General features: G+C 33.8%; 1 protein-coding gene across 1 annotated transcript in view; it reads right to left on the reverse strand.

Moving 5' to 3' along the window:
- The window catches only part of LOC148953145 (uncharacterized), a 51,721-nt gene extending 35,820 nt beyond the window's left edge, over nt 1–15,901 (reverse strand). The window contains exons 1-2 of the mRNA XM_089087545.1: nt 15,742–15,901; nt 8,126–8,296 (exon numbers count right to left, since the gene is read on the reverse strand). Coding sequence (XP_088943671.1) covers nt 8,126–8,296; nt 15,742–15,874 — 304 coding nt within the window. The 5' untranslated portion in view covers nt 15,875–15,901. The remainder of the gene's footprint in view (nt 1–8,125; nt 8,297–15,741) is intronic.
- Nucleotides 15,902–16,172: the final 271 nt, after the last annotated feature.

A 16,172-nucleotide genomic window follows, 5' to 3' on the forward strand; every position in this document is an offset into this window, starting at 1 on the left:
TCCATCGCTACCCCTAAGAAATAGGTAGTAATACCAATCACTGCGCCACTGATCTAAATGAATACCCTGCATATGACTCGAAGAAAAAGTAAACAGCCCAGCTAGAATCAAACTTTTACTCAGACCCGCAAAATAAAAGAAAAATAAGGAAATAAAATAAAGGTATAAAGAGAAATACTCAAACAGTCAGAGAACAAGGGTGATTGCGCCCTATCCTGACTACTGGTTAGTAGAATGCTAGGGTTAAGTTACTCCTTCAAATTTTGTTCTGGCCTTGGGAAGGCTTAGGGGTTTTGCGCCCAACTTATGTTAGTTTCTGCTCGTTTTGAGTTTGACTCGGTTATTTATTGTAATTTCTGTTCGTTTTGGGTTTCATTTATTTATCAATGCTGATTTGTGGTAGTTTCACGCTTGGTAAATTATTTGTTTTAATTTTTGCTCATTTTTTGTTTAATGGAGTTCTTTACTTTTCTTTGAAAAACTTATTTTGTGGAAAAAGTTTTTTAATTAATACAAGTAAAAACCTTAAGTAGTATCAATTATGTTTGCACACAAGTCTTCTAGAGCTTGATGGAAAGTTTAATTTAGAAAAGTCTTGGAAATCCTGTAAAGAAAAAACTAGTTTTATGGTTGGAGTAAGAACGGTGCTGCATCTTCGTCGTAAATTTTATTTTTAACAACTGTTTAAATCTTTTTCTACAACTATGAAAAGATGGCATCCTTTTAAAGTACCAGTCTTTAAGTTAGCCTTCAATATTTCTTTTTGCGACGGCAAAGTTTGTATCCTCAACTTTCTGCTTCGATGTCAAGGAAGTTTTGAAACTTTCAGATGAAGGGCAAATATGTTTTCAGATAAAGAAGTATCATGTAAGTAAAGAAATGTCAGCATATTTTGATAATTTACTTTTGACAGACTTTTTCCACTTTTTATACAGTTTGTGTTTTGCTTGTTAATGAAGCCAGCTGTATTTTATTCAATCTTATTTTACTCAATATTTGTGTCAACACGCAGCAAACTCCTTAAGTTCTTATCACCTTCTTTTCGTCTCAACTCTTAAGAATATCCTTATCACCATTGATACAGTACTGGAAAATTCTGTAATTACCCCCCTTTGGCGTAATGGCACATGTCACTGAACCATTGAAACACTGCAGACTAGTTCTTTATTAAACCTTATGGTGACTGATGCACTGCTATTTCCCCCCCTTTTTTTAAAATCTAACTCTTCAAAGATTTCAAATCTAAACTCTATAATCTAAGTCTAAAAGATTTCAAATCTAAACTCTATAAAAAATTTTAAATCATGCAAAATCTTATATTATTTTTGTATTCCCTAAAATTATATTCAATCATAAGCCCCATTCATTCTAAATATTCGATTACATTTAAATATTACCTAATATATAAACTTAAAATTACTGAACAAATCTTGAAGCTAACTACCTTTTACTTTTTTCATTTTTTACAACACTTCCTTACCCACCAAGAGACAAAAAATATTCCCTTCTAATTTAGGCCAAACACGTCCTCAATTTTTTTAAACTTCATAATCCTTATCCTTTTCCATTCTATTTCCAAACGATTTATCACATCCTAATCTTCCTTCTGCTTTTCTTTTCGCTTCCACGCCTAATAACAAAAATACGATACGATGTACACTGTTGTCCTTATATAGGCCTCATTATCTACTTTTAGGTACACAGCTTTCTCTAAATTAATTTTATCCTTTTTACCTGTAATACTTGCTAATAAATTCCTCAGTTCTCCTACATTTTTTCTTGTTTTTCATATTCTAACATTACGTGACATTGCGTTTCTAGTTTATTCTCGCATAGCTTACTTAGACCATTACTAACACTTATATCTTTACTTTCAACTCTTCTGTGGGCAACAAATTATGCATAAAGAAAAACATGTGTTCTTTAGTTTTTGGTGGCAACAGGAACGTTTGCCCACCTCTTCTTCACGGTAACTACCATTTCCCATGATGTTTAGTGGAGGAAGTTGTTTCTTTTTTTCATACTATTCCTTAAATTTGTCGTTGTCAACTTTCCCACTTATCTCAAGCGACAATCCTAATTTTTCTATTTTATAAAATTCTTCGAATGCTTGATTATATTTTGAGGGATATTTCTTTTCTTTTCTTTTCCATGTTTCATACCAAGCTCTTGTTGCTGATTCTATTTTCCTTATCATTTGTTCCAAGATTGGCCTAATGAATATTTCTTTCATCTTACATTCCACATGTATGACCTGAACGCCTCTATGATTTCTATGTATGAACACATTTTCTGTTTTCAATTTAGGTCGAATTTTTCATTCCAACTGGGCAAGCATAAGTGTTCACATACTGGGACTTCTTGTGAACAGTCAGACCTCTTCCATATCCTCGTCTAAAGGCGTTTTTGAATTTCGATATCGTATTAATCCAGTTTTCACTTTCTGTTTGGTTCCAACTTCTCTGAAAAAACGTACCCAATATTTTAATTTTTTATTTTATCAAAATCCCCTCCCACATCCCTTCTACTTCGTCTCCTAATGATAATGTTTCACACTTATTTCTATTGAGCTGCAGCTTGAAGATGTCTCAATATTCATCTATGCACTGAACGGCCACTTCGAAATCCTCTTCAGTTTCTTGGTACTTTGTCAGATCATCCACAAAACTGCTCAGCTTCATTGTCACATTTGCTATTAAAACGCCATTTATATCCTTTTCTAGATATTTAAGTAATGGGTCAAAATACAGTACAAACAGTAAAACACTCAGCGAGCATCCTTGGCGCACAACAGTTTCTGCTTCAAATTCTCCCGTATCATCGCTATTCACAAAAATTACTTGTACTATTTTTTTAATTATCCTATTTATGCATTTTATGAATGTCTTGTGGAAACCGTAGTAATTCATGATCCATAGGCTACAAGAATTTTTTTTGTTATTTTATCGAAGGCCTTTTTAATATCATAACACGTTATCCTGTACTTTACTTCCTTTTTTTCCTTTCGACATCCTGCTTGTATTATTACATCTCTTATATTAGACAATACAACTCTTATATTGACCAATACATCTGCTGTTTTCCGGTATTCTAGTCCTCCTCTTTGGTGTACACTTAGTATGGATGGTAGCACTTTTTTTAGATGGTTTGCTAATACTTTAGACATAATTCTGTAATCGCAATCTGTGATATTAACTGGCCTCCAGTTGTTGAGGTCTTCAAGGCTACTTTTTTCGGTATTAACTTTATCATCCCTAAACACTGTTAGTAATTCATTAAAAATATCTGCCAGATATTCTGCGATTTTTTTCGACATGTGTCTTATAAAATTCGTAAGGTATTGCGTCAAGTCCTGGTGTTTTATTGTTATCCGTGTCCATTATAGCTTTTATTATTTCTTCTTTTGTTAATTTAGCCGTTAGTATATCATTTTCTTGATTTGTTACTTGATTATATTCAATATTCCGAAAGAGTTCATCCACTCTCTCTTTTTCTTCTTCTGTATCTCTTGTAAATACATTCTTGTAGAAGGATTTCACTTCTTCCAGGATGTCTTCCATTTTCTCAGTTGTTTCCCCATTTTCTTTTTAACTCTTTTAAGATTAGTTTCTTTTGCTTGTTTTTTTCTTTGCAAATAAGTGTTGTTGTTAGTTGTTCATTCCTTATCTGGTCTTCGCATTTTGCTCTTATCCTATAGGTTTCTGTCTTCTTTGTTTCTATTTCTCTTATTTCTAGTAGAGTCGCAAAGTATTCCTTATTTGAATTTTTCCCTTCATTTATCTCTCTTCTTAATTCATAAGCCATTCTATAAAGAAATTTCAGATACTCATTGCCAGTTTCTGATAATCCCAGTGAAATTGTCTTTACCTCTTACGTAATTCTTGACTTCATCGTTTGTTTTCAGTATTCGGGTAGCAACTTTGATCTTTTTCCTTCATCGATTTCAATGTCTGCGTCTCCCTATCTTTGTTTTACATTCATCACTTCTTAGGACTGCAGTATTCATTTCCCATGTAGATTTTGTTCTTCTTTCTTGCATTTTCTCATTTTTGTTTGTCACTTATACTGGCATTGTGGTCCGTGAAAAACACTATGTAAACACTACTAAAACACTACTTATGATGCATAAACTCTGTCAGGTCTCGCTCCACCTCCATGTTTTTCTACCCTGTTTTTCTACTACTGTTTTTCAATTCATCAGTATTTTTGGGGATAAATGTTGCAATATCTTGTCAGATAATTTACCCTCTGTTTTTCCTTTTTTGGGATCCGGATGGCGCATAAAAAAATAATATATGTTCTTCTATTTATCACGCAACTGATAATTCTTACTTCTTTGTTGATTCTGATATTTGTTGGCTGAAACTGACGTTCATGTACCTTTGCTAAACTACTGCTGCTAATAGTATTCGTTAAGTATTTGTATTCGGGTTTTACGCTTTTTAAATTATCAGTATCATTTTCTTGTATAAAAACTAGTTCAATACTTTCCGTCATCAGAAAGTCTCTTAAAAGCTGCAGTCTCTTTCTTTGCTTTAGTCCATTTACATTTAAACTTGTAAGTTTTTTGATCCAATTCTATTCTTGTTTCATTCTCCTCTTCCTCACGGGTTTTCGCTTTTTTGTTCTCTTTTTATAAGCCATTAGATGATGTTGACACTCTGCACGCTACCTAGCGGCCATGCAAATTTGCGAAATATACACTATTATATGACGTTTCATATTCACACTTAATACTTACCTATCCTAAATAACTTATTCCATTATTAAATAATGTTTCTTTTTACTCTCTATTCTTAATACTAACCACAAAGACTGGAAATACTTTTTAATCTTTTCAATAAGCTTATTTTTGCTATGGAACGCTCCATTAATTGATAATATCCATTTGTCTTCTTTAGTTGATAAATGGATATTACGATTCTCACCTTTACTTTTATCATACAAGTTGCATCTTAATTTTAAATATTCTAAAACTTTTATTAGGAGTTGAATGAGGTAAATTGTGTGAGACATCTTGGTTTTTATGTTGATTGCAATTTATCTTGGGAATGGCTCATTGAATTAGTTGGTTCGAAAGTGGCGCTAGGAATTAGGTTTAGCCTTCGCTTATAACATTTTATTCTAAATAGTAAAAAAACTGCTTTTGAACCTCATGTTTGGCATTACAGTTCTTTATTTGATATAAAATGATCCTTTAGCCGCAGGAATCTGTCAGATAAAGATCTGCGTACTTTACTTCTTTTATATCATGTAATTTTTATATCTTTTATGTCTTTATATCTTTTATATCATGCAAATTTTAATTATTTTATTTGTATAGCTAGTCATTAACTTATATTCCTTACTAGGGTGCACCTACCACACTACGATAATTGTGTTTTGTAGGTTAATAATTTTTACTCTAACTATAAACGTATCCAAATTTTACAAAATAAAGTAGTGAGAATAATTGGAGAATATGTGAAAACCCTTTAAGAACACAGAAACTTTTACAGAAAGTTGTGAATGATGAATTCTGTGTAGGTCAGGGCTTATCAAGCTGAAATTTTTGTATGATACAAGCCCATATTATTTTTTTTATTTTTATAAAAGTAATATTTGATTACATTAATGTAGTACTAAAAATGTGGATAGCCGTATGACTGAGCATAAGTAGAGTACTTGGGCATAGATTTTCTACTCACTTTTTGGGACCGAATATTAGGAATGTGCTTCAATTGAGCATCAAGGCCGATGAACACTTATCGTAATTCAAGATAGATTTAAGAAGCATATTTTTGGGAGGGGAGGGTGAGGAACAATAGTTAGTAAGGCTTTTTTCTTCCAAACAAAGAGGGCGATCTTTGATTTCAATTTTTTTTTTAAATTAGAGTTAATTAGTTGAATTTATGGATGTTGATTGTAGTAGCCATTCATCTTTAGAGCATTGTTTCTTCTTGGACGGCTATTTTTCAACTGATTAAACGACGTATTGTGTTTTCTTAAATAAGGTGTAAATCAAATTAAATCAAAATCAAAATTCTATTTAATTTCTAAGGTGATAAAAAACTTCTCATGGAGCCCCTGATAGATGGGAGATGCAACGAAAATGCTCCACTCCAACCACCTTCATTGTTGACGATAGGTATAAAGTGCTTACCTCCGTTCCCGATTAGAGGAATACTTCAATTTTTGGAGTATTTAGTCAATAGCTTTGCTGGGCAACCCACAAAGCATTATCTTTACGTGGTTCAAAAATAAAAAGTAAATAAGTCTCGGATCGGACTGGTGTCTTGTAAGTACTTTTCTACTTGTCTCCAGAGTATGAAGACGGATCTATTTACGATAGTCCACATTACTTAGCAGGATTTCAGGCTGAAGCTTCATCATTACTTTCTTCCAGTTAACACAGTCAAGCTGACCATAATAAAAATTACCGAGACTAATCTCAACCAAGAGGTACTGAATAATGTGGTTACCATACATGAATACTTATCCTCAGGTGAGATCGGAAGCACCGAGATAGTGTTACCAATGGTGGAGGACTGTTAATATTTACGTGCAGGACACAACTCGGTATACTTGCTTAAATGTCCAAAACGTGGAGGAAAAAGACGCATTGTAGTTAAAAGGGACAGTTTTGAATAAGCGTTATTATTGATATAATTACCATCTCTAGAATGTTTGATAACCAGCTACATTTAATATCTCTTTCTCAGTGAAATCGCTGCTGATTCTTTTCGACTGAATACTTACACTTTTAAGTGAGCACTTGGTTGTTTTAGCTCGAGGCATCTTTGGAGAATGATTACTGCCAAAAATTGGAAAGCGACATAAGGAAAGTCTTGTCAAAGCTAAAGAGGCATATCAACAGTTCATATCAGATTCTTTTAAAAACCATATGCCCTCTAAGAGGACTTAGATATCAAGCAAATATAAAAACTGATTAAGATTCAATTGTAAAAATGGTATTAGAACAATGCAGGAAAAAAACAAAACAAACTAGACTTTGTCCAAGAGCGGAGGTGATGGTTCCATTCGTAGAAGTGTGCAATGATAATGTTTGTGTGGTCCGTTAATACAGGTTACAATACTAGAAGAACTTTATCACCGAGCTCCAAAATGGTCCTGAAAAAACTTGTCGGAGAGTAGTTGAGGAGGCGATGCTATCGTCAAAAGGAAAACCAATCCTTTCCCTTCAAACTGACAGGATTAAAATTCAAGATTCCCAGGCAAAGACTGAAGTTCTTGAGGTACTTTGCCGAGTTTCCAGTTCTTGACAACATTGGCAAGAAAGTCCATAACTTTCCTAATCACAAACAAAGCGCGTTCGACCGTGTTAACTACTCTGACCCAAAAGTTCAAAAAGAGCTACAGTGCATTGATGTAACCTTATCATCTGGTCTAGATGACGTACCAAACGGTGCTGTCAAGCACTGTAGCCCTGAACAAGTCGGTCCTCTGTCATGCTATTTCCGGCTATGCGTTCATTCTTGATTCTTCACAAGGGTGTGGAAGTCCAGCCACATCAGCCTGTTCCCAACCAAAAAGGAACTTTAGCTGCATTGGCTTATATAGGCCGATATTCCTCCTCTCTTGCATTGGTAAGTTCTATTGAGGCGATTTCAAATAAAACCATTCCACATACTTGGAGTATCCCAAGGGATGTAATCCTGGAACCCCATAAGCTGGCTGCTCAAAAATAAAATTCAAACAGACTATATTCTAGGGAGAAAATACACAGTAAGAATAGAGTCAATTCGTGGGATTTTAGGGTCATACATTTTTAGCAGCCTGGTATCATGAATTTGCAATCAAGAAAAGAAAAAAGGTCGAAACCTGATTTTCAGCCTGATTTTGATAAAATTTTAGTCAATACGTCCTTCAACTAGCAAAAAATAAAAAAAAAGGAAATAAAAAAACAAAACAAAAAATACTAATACCTACTGGGGCCTGGATTTTGTGAAACAAATTAAAGTCGATCATAATTAGCTTAATGGGAAGGTTTTTTAAAATCTTGACTTTTTTATTTTAGAGCGGGGGCGGGGGAGTCGCACAGACCTGAAGGTCCCAATCTGGATACGTTTATAGGTTGACGAATAAAAACAGAGAAAATCAGAAACAAAATATATGTTTGGGGTACCTATGCAGCATATTCCATAGCCGTCGGCACACGTTCCAGACGGAATTCCTCCTAGTTCCTTGCACATTGGTGCAGTTGTACATTTTCCTCTTCCACCATCTTTAGCTAAACATTCATTATTATTGAATCCAACAACATTTACCAACCCAAGTTTCTTCAGTCCTCCAACGTCTGAAAAATAACATACAATTAAAAATTTAAAAATAAGTAGTCACTGAGATTTTCAAGGCTTATTATGTATCTAACAAGGAATAAGAAGGAATGAAAATGATAGAAGTTGAAGAAATGAAAAACTTGTTTCTCAAGAACTGGTTCGGTTTTTTCATATTGGTGGAGTTTCCGGATCCAGCCTGAAAATTGGCATTGTCTTTTGAAACTAGCCCTGACAAGCCTGGAACCAGAACAAACTCCCTGGGTGTATTTTCCCTTTATTAAATAAAAAAAGTTTTTTTTTTAGCTGAAAGTTAGGAGCGACATTAAAACTTATAACGGACAGAAATTCTTCCTTATATGAAATGAGCGGTCCCCTCCTCAACGCCTCGCTCTTGACGCTTAAGTTTTTTATTGTTTTAAAAAATAAAGTTGTGAGATAGAGTCAAACTTTAGCATAAAGAGTGAAGCGTTGAGGAGGGGACCGCCCCTTCATAGACGGTAGAATTTCTGTTCGTTGTAAGTTTTAATGTCGCTCCTTAATTTCAGCTAAAAAAACTTCTTTTTTAAAAATTTAATTTCTGAATGTTTTTGAATTAATGCAGCTTTGATTTTGACTCACCGTACATGAATAATTAAAACGAAATTGGGATGTTAATTTTCCTTTTTTTTGGCTAAATGTCTTTCTCGAAATTTTGTTCTGACGTAACTTACGAATTCACTGACGTAGCGAAGTTCTATATTTGTATGTTTTTATTACGTATATTATGGAGTTCGCCTCCCTAATCAATACCTCACTCTTTACGCTAAAGTTCGAATTTTGTTCGAATCACAAACCCCTGAATCACAAAGGCCGGTTAATTAGAATAGATAGCTATTTTGAAAGTACTAAAATAAACTTTAGCGTAAAGAGCGAGGTATTGACAAGGGGGCGAACCCCTCATATGCGTAATGATTTCTTTTCGTTTTAAGTTTTTTGCTTTTTACTTTCAGTTGAAAAAACTTGTTTTTTTAAATTTAATTTCTGATCGTTTTTTAAATAATGCTGGGAGATCCGGCGCCCTCTTCATAAAAATGTCCCTTCCCCCATGAAAACATTCTCCAGGGAAAGATCCTCCCCCATAAACCCCTCCTCCGACCCCCCCCCCCCCCCGCACCAGAAAAAATCCCTTCCGAAATTGTCTGTATAATTCCCATTAACCAATACTATATGTAAACACTGTGCAAAGTTCATAACTTACATTCCTTCCCCGGGAACTGTGAGACATTAATCTATTCTCAAATGCATATTTATTAGATTTTAAACTATTCTGAGCAAAATAGTTATCTAAAAATTTAGATTGGATGAGTTTGATAGAAAAATGAGCGTGGGAGGTGGCCAAGTCGCCCTCTATTTTTTTGTCACTTAAAAAGAGCACTATAACTTTTAACTTCCGTTCGAATGAGCCCTCTCATGATGTTCTAGGACTACTGGATCGATACAATCACCCATGGAAAAAAAACAAATAAACACGCACCCGTGATCTTTCTTCTGGCAAAAAATACAAAATTGCATATTTTTGCAGATAGTAGTTTGACACTTCTATAGTAAAGTTCTCTGATACGCTGAATCGGATGGTGAGTTTTTCATTAAAGTTCTATGACTTTTAGGGGTTGTTTCTCCCTTTTTCGAAAATAAGACAAATTTTCTCAGGCACGTGATATGTCTGAAATGGACACAAACTTCTTATTCAGTAGAAATTAAGTAGTAAAAATAAGTAGTAAAAAAAAGGTGACGTGCACAATATAATAGGAACATTAGTCCTGTTTGTATTGTGGCGAAAAAATTAAATTGTATAGTATTCTAAGCGTAAAAATACCACAAAATAACCATCAATAAATAAATTAAAAATCAAAATGAACAAAATCACAATAAATAGCCGAGTCAAACTCAAAACGAGCAGAAATTAACATGAGTAGGGCTGATAACCCCCATGGCTTCTCAAGACCAGAATATAATTTGCGCTTTACTGAAAACAAAATACGTTTTAAATGCTTTCATTTTTTTACATTCATATATTAAAATTGTCAAAACTTTAAGGAATAAATATCACTATATATCAATTAAACTGACAATCTACGGTCACTTGTTTGTTTGTTTTTTTCAGTAAAGCGCAGATTATGGTCTGGTCTTGAGAAGGCATGGGGGTTATCACCCCTACGCATGTTGATTTCTGCTCGTTTTGAGTTTACTCGGCTATTTGTTATAATTTCTGTTCGTTTTAGAGTTTCATTAATTTGTTGATGGTGATTTGTGATAGTTTTACGCTTAGAAGATTATTTGAATCTGTTTCTGCTCATTTTCGGCTTAATAGAGCTCTTTACTTTTCTTTAAAAAATATTTTTTCTGCGGAAGAAGTTTATGAATTAATTATTAACAACAACCATTTATAACAGGAAAAAAAAAAAATCATGGAATATTTGTAAGAATCACTACGCAGAAATATTACTAGGCAAGAAATAAAAGTCACAAAAAATAGTGACAAATCATAAGGGGTGGTATCCCTGGAGCTGGCTAACATCAAACATTTAGTTTGCCTCCATAGAGAAGGATATGGCTTTTTCTTTTTCCCAGGGCACCTCGTATGTGAGGAGTAGTCGGATAAACTTTGGCTGGGGCTCATGCAATTGGAAATTTAAAGTTTGTGTGCCCTTTTCAAGGGTGGAAAGGGACTTATCCCCTACCAGTCCCTCTACCACGGCCTTTTAAACACCTGTTTCCCCTCAACCTTCAAGGACATCCTAACAAAGACACAATGCGCATCCAGATTGTCAAAAAGACGTATCTGCAATATCTCAGAAGCAGATAAATGTGTTAACTTGAAACTTTTAAGGCAAGTTTAAGTGAGATGATGGACTACATGTTAAGGGAAATATCGAACTATATCAAAAGATTTTATAATAATCCATATGGGCAAAGCGCATATTTGCAATGTCTCGGGAGTGGCTAAGGGTATTATTGTTGAAAGTTAGAGCGTATGCTGAGCAGGATGTTGATAAGACTAAGGGTATTGAGGGGAGACTAATATTGGAAGGGAAGACTAAGTAGATCTTATATTTTCACTTGGTGAGACCAAGAGGATCTTATTAAGGTCATTAAGTGTTTGAAGAAAAATGTGCCCACATTGATTTTTAGTGCAAAATCTTCCTTTTTTTTCTTTATATTGATCCGCTTAAAATTTCAGGCCACTAAGACACCTCAACCAGGGACATACGCAGGGGGGGGGGGGCCTCCGGGCCCCCCGAAATCTCACGATTTTTTTATTTTCCCATATTTTTCTGATTTTTCTCACAGAATAATGGGTTTGAAGGCTTTGGCCCCCCCGAAACAAATTGGGCCCCCCCCTGAAACAAATTCCTGCGTACGTGCCTGACCTCAACTAAAATTTAAGACCCAAGGGAGGCTCAACTGGAAACAAAATTGGGTACATTACTTCTCTTGTCTTATTTTTAAAACAAAAAATCGAGACTTTTTGTAATAAATGAGCTCAAGATGCACTTATTTAAACAAACAAGCAGTTAAAAAAAATTAGCACAATAAGATTCCTTTAATGAAATGGTCGATCAGTATCTGCCTATATCCAAGGTTGTAGCATTAAGGGGGTCAGGATAATTCAGTTCTCTAGAAGTACAAATATTTTGAACCATGTTTCCCCTATCCATCCACCCTAAGCTTTTAATTAAAATTTGTTGCACAATTTCATCAAAAATGTGAATGACTAGCCAAAATCCTAATTCTTCAGCAGGAAAACCCAAAAAAGTTTTATAAATATTCCTTTTACTCAACGATAACAAAGAAAAATAAAAAAGCACAAAATTTAATTCATTAAAATTATTTCCGAAAAGAAAAAACAATTCTAAGGAAAAGTAAAGAGTCTACATTTGACCAAAGACGAACGGAAATAAAGTCCAATATTAAAAAGACTTAAAACGAACAGAAATCACTGTCAATGAAGAAATAAGACCCTAAATGAACAGAAATTACAATTAATTATCAATTAAAACTAAAAACGAACCGAAACTACCACAAACGAGACTAGGGCTAACGCCAACTAAGCCTTCTGAAGGCCAGAGCATCATTTACGCTTTACTGAAAACAACTCATATTCTAAAAGTCTTCGGTTTTGTATGGTTAATAAATCCAAAATTCCTGAGACTTCTAGGAATGATATCAATATATATATATTAAACATTCAGTCTACTTTCACTGGTTCTTTTTTTGTAATCTTGGCAATTATGGCGATAAAATCACTGTCAATGAATAAATAAGACCATTAACGAACAGAAATTACAATTAATTATCAATTAAAACAAAAAACGAACAGAAACTACCACAAACGAGACTAGGGCTAACGGCCATTAAGCCTTCTAAAGGCTAGAGCATCATTTACGCTTTACTGAAAACAACTTATATTCTAAAAGTCTTCGGTTTTGTATGGTTAATAAATCCAAAATTCCTGAGACTTCTAGGTATGATATTAATATATATTAAACAGTCAGTCTACTTTCGCTAGTTCTTTTTTTTAGTAATCTTGACAATTATGGCGATTATGATGTTGTTGTTGTTGATGCTATGACAAATAACAACACACTGCTCGAAATAAAAATTGTTTTCAATAAAGCAAAATGACAACTTGGCCTTTAGAAGGCTTAAGGCGCAATCCTCTTTGTGGTAGTTTCTGTTCGTTTTACGCTTGACTTGATTATTCACTGTAGTTTCTGTTCTTTTGGGTCTCATTTATTCATTGATACTGATTTGTGTTCGTTTGAAGTTTAAAATAGAATTTATTTCTACCGATTTTGGTTTAATGTGACTCTTTAATTTTCTTTTTAAAATATTCTTTTTAGAAAAAGTTATTTAAAATTAAATATTTAAATAGACGGGTTCCCACGAGCAGACTTTCTTGCCTTCATCCTTCAATCTTGTAGAGGATTAAATAAAAAAAACAAGTTTTTTAAACTGAAAGTAAGGAGCGACATTAAAACTTAAAACGAACAGAAATTATTCCGTATATGAAAGGGGCTGTCCCCTCCTCAACGCCTCGCTCTTTACGCTAAAGTTTTTTATTGTTTTAAAAAATAAAGTTGTGCGACAGAGTCAAACTTAAGCGTAAAGAGCGAGGCGTTGAGGAGGGGACAGCCCCTTTCATATCCGGAATAATTTCTGTTCGTTTTAAGTTTTAATGTCGCTCCTTACTTTCAGTTTAAAAAACTTGTTGTTTCATTTAATTTCTGATCGTTTTTTAGTTAATGCAGCTTTTATTTTGGCTCGCCGTCATTGAATAAGTAAACAAAATTTGCATAAAAATTTTCCTTCTCTTTTGCTAAATGGATGTCTGTAAATTTGGTTATGACGTAATTTACAAATTAACTTACGTAACGAACTTCTATATTCGTATATTTTTCTTCTGGCAAAAAACACAAAGTTGCAGATTTTTGCAGATATGAGCTTGAAACCTCTGTTATAGGGTTGTCTGATACGCTGAATCTGACGGTGAGATTTTCATTAAAATTTTTTCACTTTTAGGGGCTATTTCCCCCCTCTTTAAAAAATCGGATAAGTTTTTTGAGGCTCTTAGCCTTTGATGAGTAATACTAAACTTAATAAAATTCATATATTTAGAATCAGCATTATAAGCCCATTCTTTTGATACATTTATTGACATCAAAGTTCCGTTTTTAAAAGTTTCGCTTACTATTGAGCCGTATCGCTTGTTTTTTTTTTATTGTTTTTTTTTATTTCGTATATGTTATTAAGTATATTATGGGGTTCTCCCCTTAGTCAAGACCACGCTCTTTAAGTTTAAAGTTAAAAAAATTTTTAATTCACAAACCCCTGAATCACAAAGACTGTTTAATTAGAATAGATAGATCTTTCTAAATCGATAAAAAAAAAACTTTAGCTTAAAGAGCGAAGTCTTGACTTGGGGGAGAACCCCTTCATATACGTAATAATTTCTGTTCATTTTAAGTTCTAATGTTGCTTCTTACTTTCAGTTGAAAGTTCTTGTTTTTTTAAATTTAATTTCTGATCGTTTTTTAAATAATGCTTGGAAATCCGGCGCCCTCGTCATAGAAATTTCCCTTACCCCAAAGAAACTTCCTCCAGGGAAAGATTCTCCCGAGTAAACCCCGTTTCCCGCCCCCCTTCCCCCCCACCAGAAAAAAATTGTTCCTGAAATTGTCTGTATACGTTCCAAAAACCAAAACAATATGTAAGCAATGGGCAAAGTTCATAACTTGCAGCCCTTCCCCTGGCAACTGTGGTGGATTAAGTCATCGTAAAAGACATATTTATTAGGTTTTCGACTATGCTAAACAAAATGGCTATCTCAAAATTTTAATTGGGTGACTTTGAGAAAAAAAAGCGTGGGAGGGGGCCTAGCTGCCCTCCATTTTTTGTCACTTAAAAGGTGCACTAGAACTTTTAATTTCCGTTTCAGGGAGCCTTCTCACGATATTCTAGGACTACTGGCTCAATACAATCACCCTTGGGAAAAAAAAACCAAATAAACACGCACCCGTGATCTTTCTTCTGGCAAAAAATGCAAAATTCCATATTTTTTTAGATAGGAGCTTGAAACCTCTACAGTAGGGTTATCTGATACGCTGGATATGATGGTGTGAATTTCATTAAGGTTCTATAACTTTTAGGGGGTCTTTCCCCCTTTTTTCGAAAATGAGCCAAATTTTCTCAGGCGCGTAACTTTTGATGGGTAAGATTAAACTTGATGAAACTTATATGTTTGAAATCAGAATTAAAATCTGATTCTTTTGATGTATCTATTGGTACCAAAATTCCCTTTTTTAGAGTTTCGGTTACTATTGAGCCGGGTCGCTCCTTACTTACAGTTCGTTACCACGAACTGTTTGATATAATTTATTTTGGCCAGCAAATGGAGCGTTCATAATTGAAATGGATAGAGTTCAGGAAAGTCGCTTTCAAGATAGAGGCTATCGAAGTCAATCCTTTTTGCCGTTGAATTCAATAAATGGCTGGTTCTCGAAAGCGCGATTGTTGAACCATAAAAAAAAATAAACAACAAAGAAAAACCTGTTAGCAACGATTCTTCCTGCTGTTTTTAAAGTGTTTTCATGCTCAAGAGATCACTATTCGAGGAAAAAATTGGCAAAAGCAAAAGGAAAAATCTTGCTTCAAGTTTGTTTTGGTTGGAGTTAAATCAAATTTTACGTTGAGACACAACTCTGTAATCGTATATTTTATAAGAGAGAATAAGTTTATATAAACTAAGCTACGAAATAAACTTTTGACAAAAACTTTCATTAACAAATTTTATAATATCGGCACGAATTAGGGTATAAATGCTTCGTATGCTAATATACTAACTTGTCATCCTTCGTAATTCCTCATTATCTTTTTTCTCATATTCTTCTAAAACAAAAGAATAAAAGTATGAAATACTTACATTTTAAATTAGTTGATGGCGGTGTTGTAGTAGGACTATTTATTCCAAAGAAATTGGAAAAATCAAACAAGTTGAATCGACCCGTAGCATGAGCACCAAACACAGATAAAACTATCAAAAATATGTTTTTCATGTTTGTAATACAACTTGTGAGGCAGACCTTAACTAATTGAAACCGAATGTTAAATTACCTCTTTAAAAAACCATTTACTTTTTTCCTTATTTAAATATTTCCCTGTGATCCAATTTAATATAAACGAGGAAACTATTTAACATTAACTAAGAAATTTTTAGGTTAATTAATTCTTATTTATAAAATAACACAACAGAGTTGCGTAAAACATTTTTGCCCTATTTATAAAAAAAAAATACTAAAATGCTGCAAAAATCAAACAGTTCTTGCTAACATTGACTAATAGTAATCGAAACGA

The sequence above is a fragment of the Artemia sp. Qi Xiang Cuo genome, chromosome 4, assembly GCF_049724085.1.
Source record: "Artemia sp. Qi Xiang Cuo chromosome 4, ASM4972408v1, whole genome shotgun sequence".
NCBI classification, from domain to species: Eukaryota; Metazoa; Arthropoda; class Branchiopoda; order Anostraca; family Artemiidae; genus Artemia; species Artemia sp. Qi Xiang Cuo.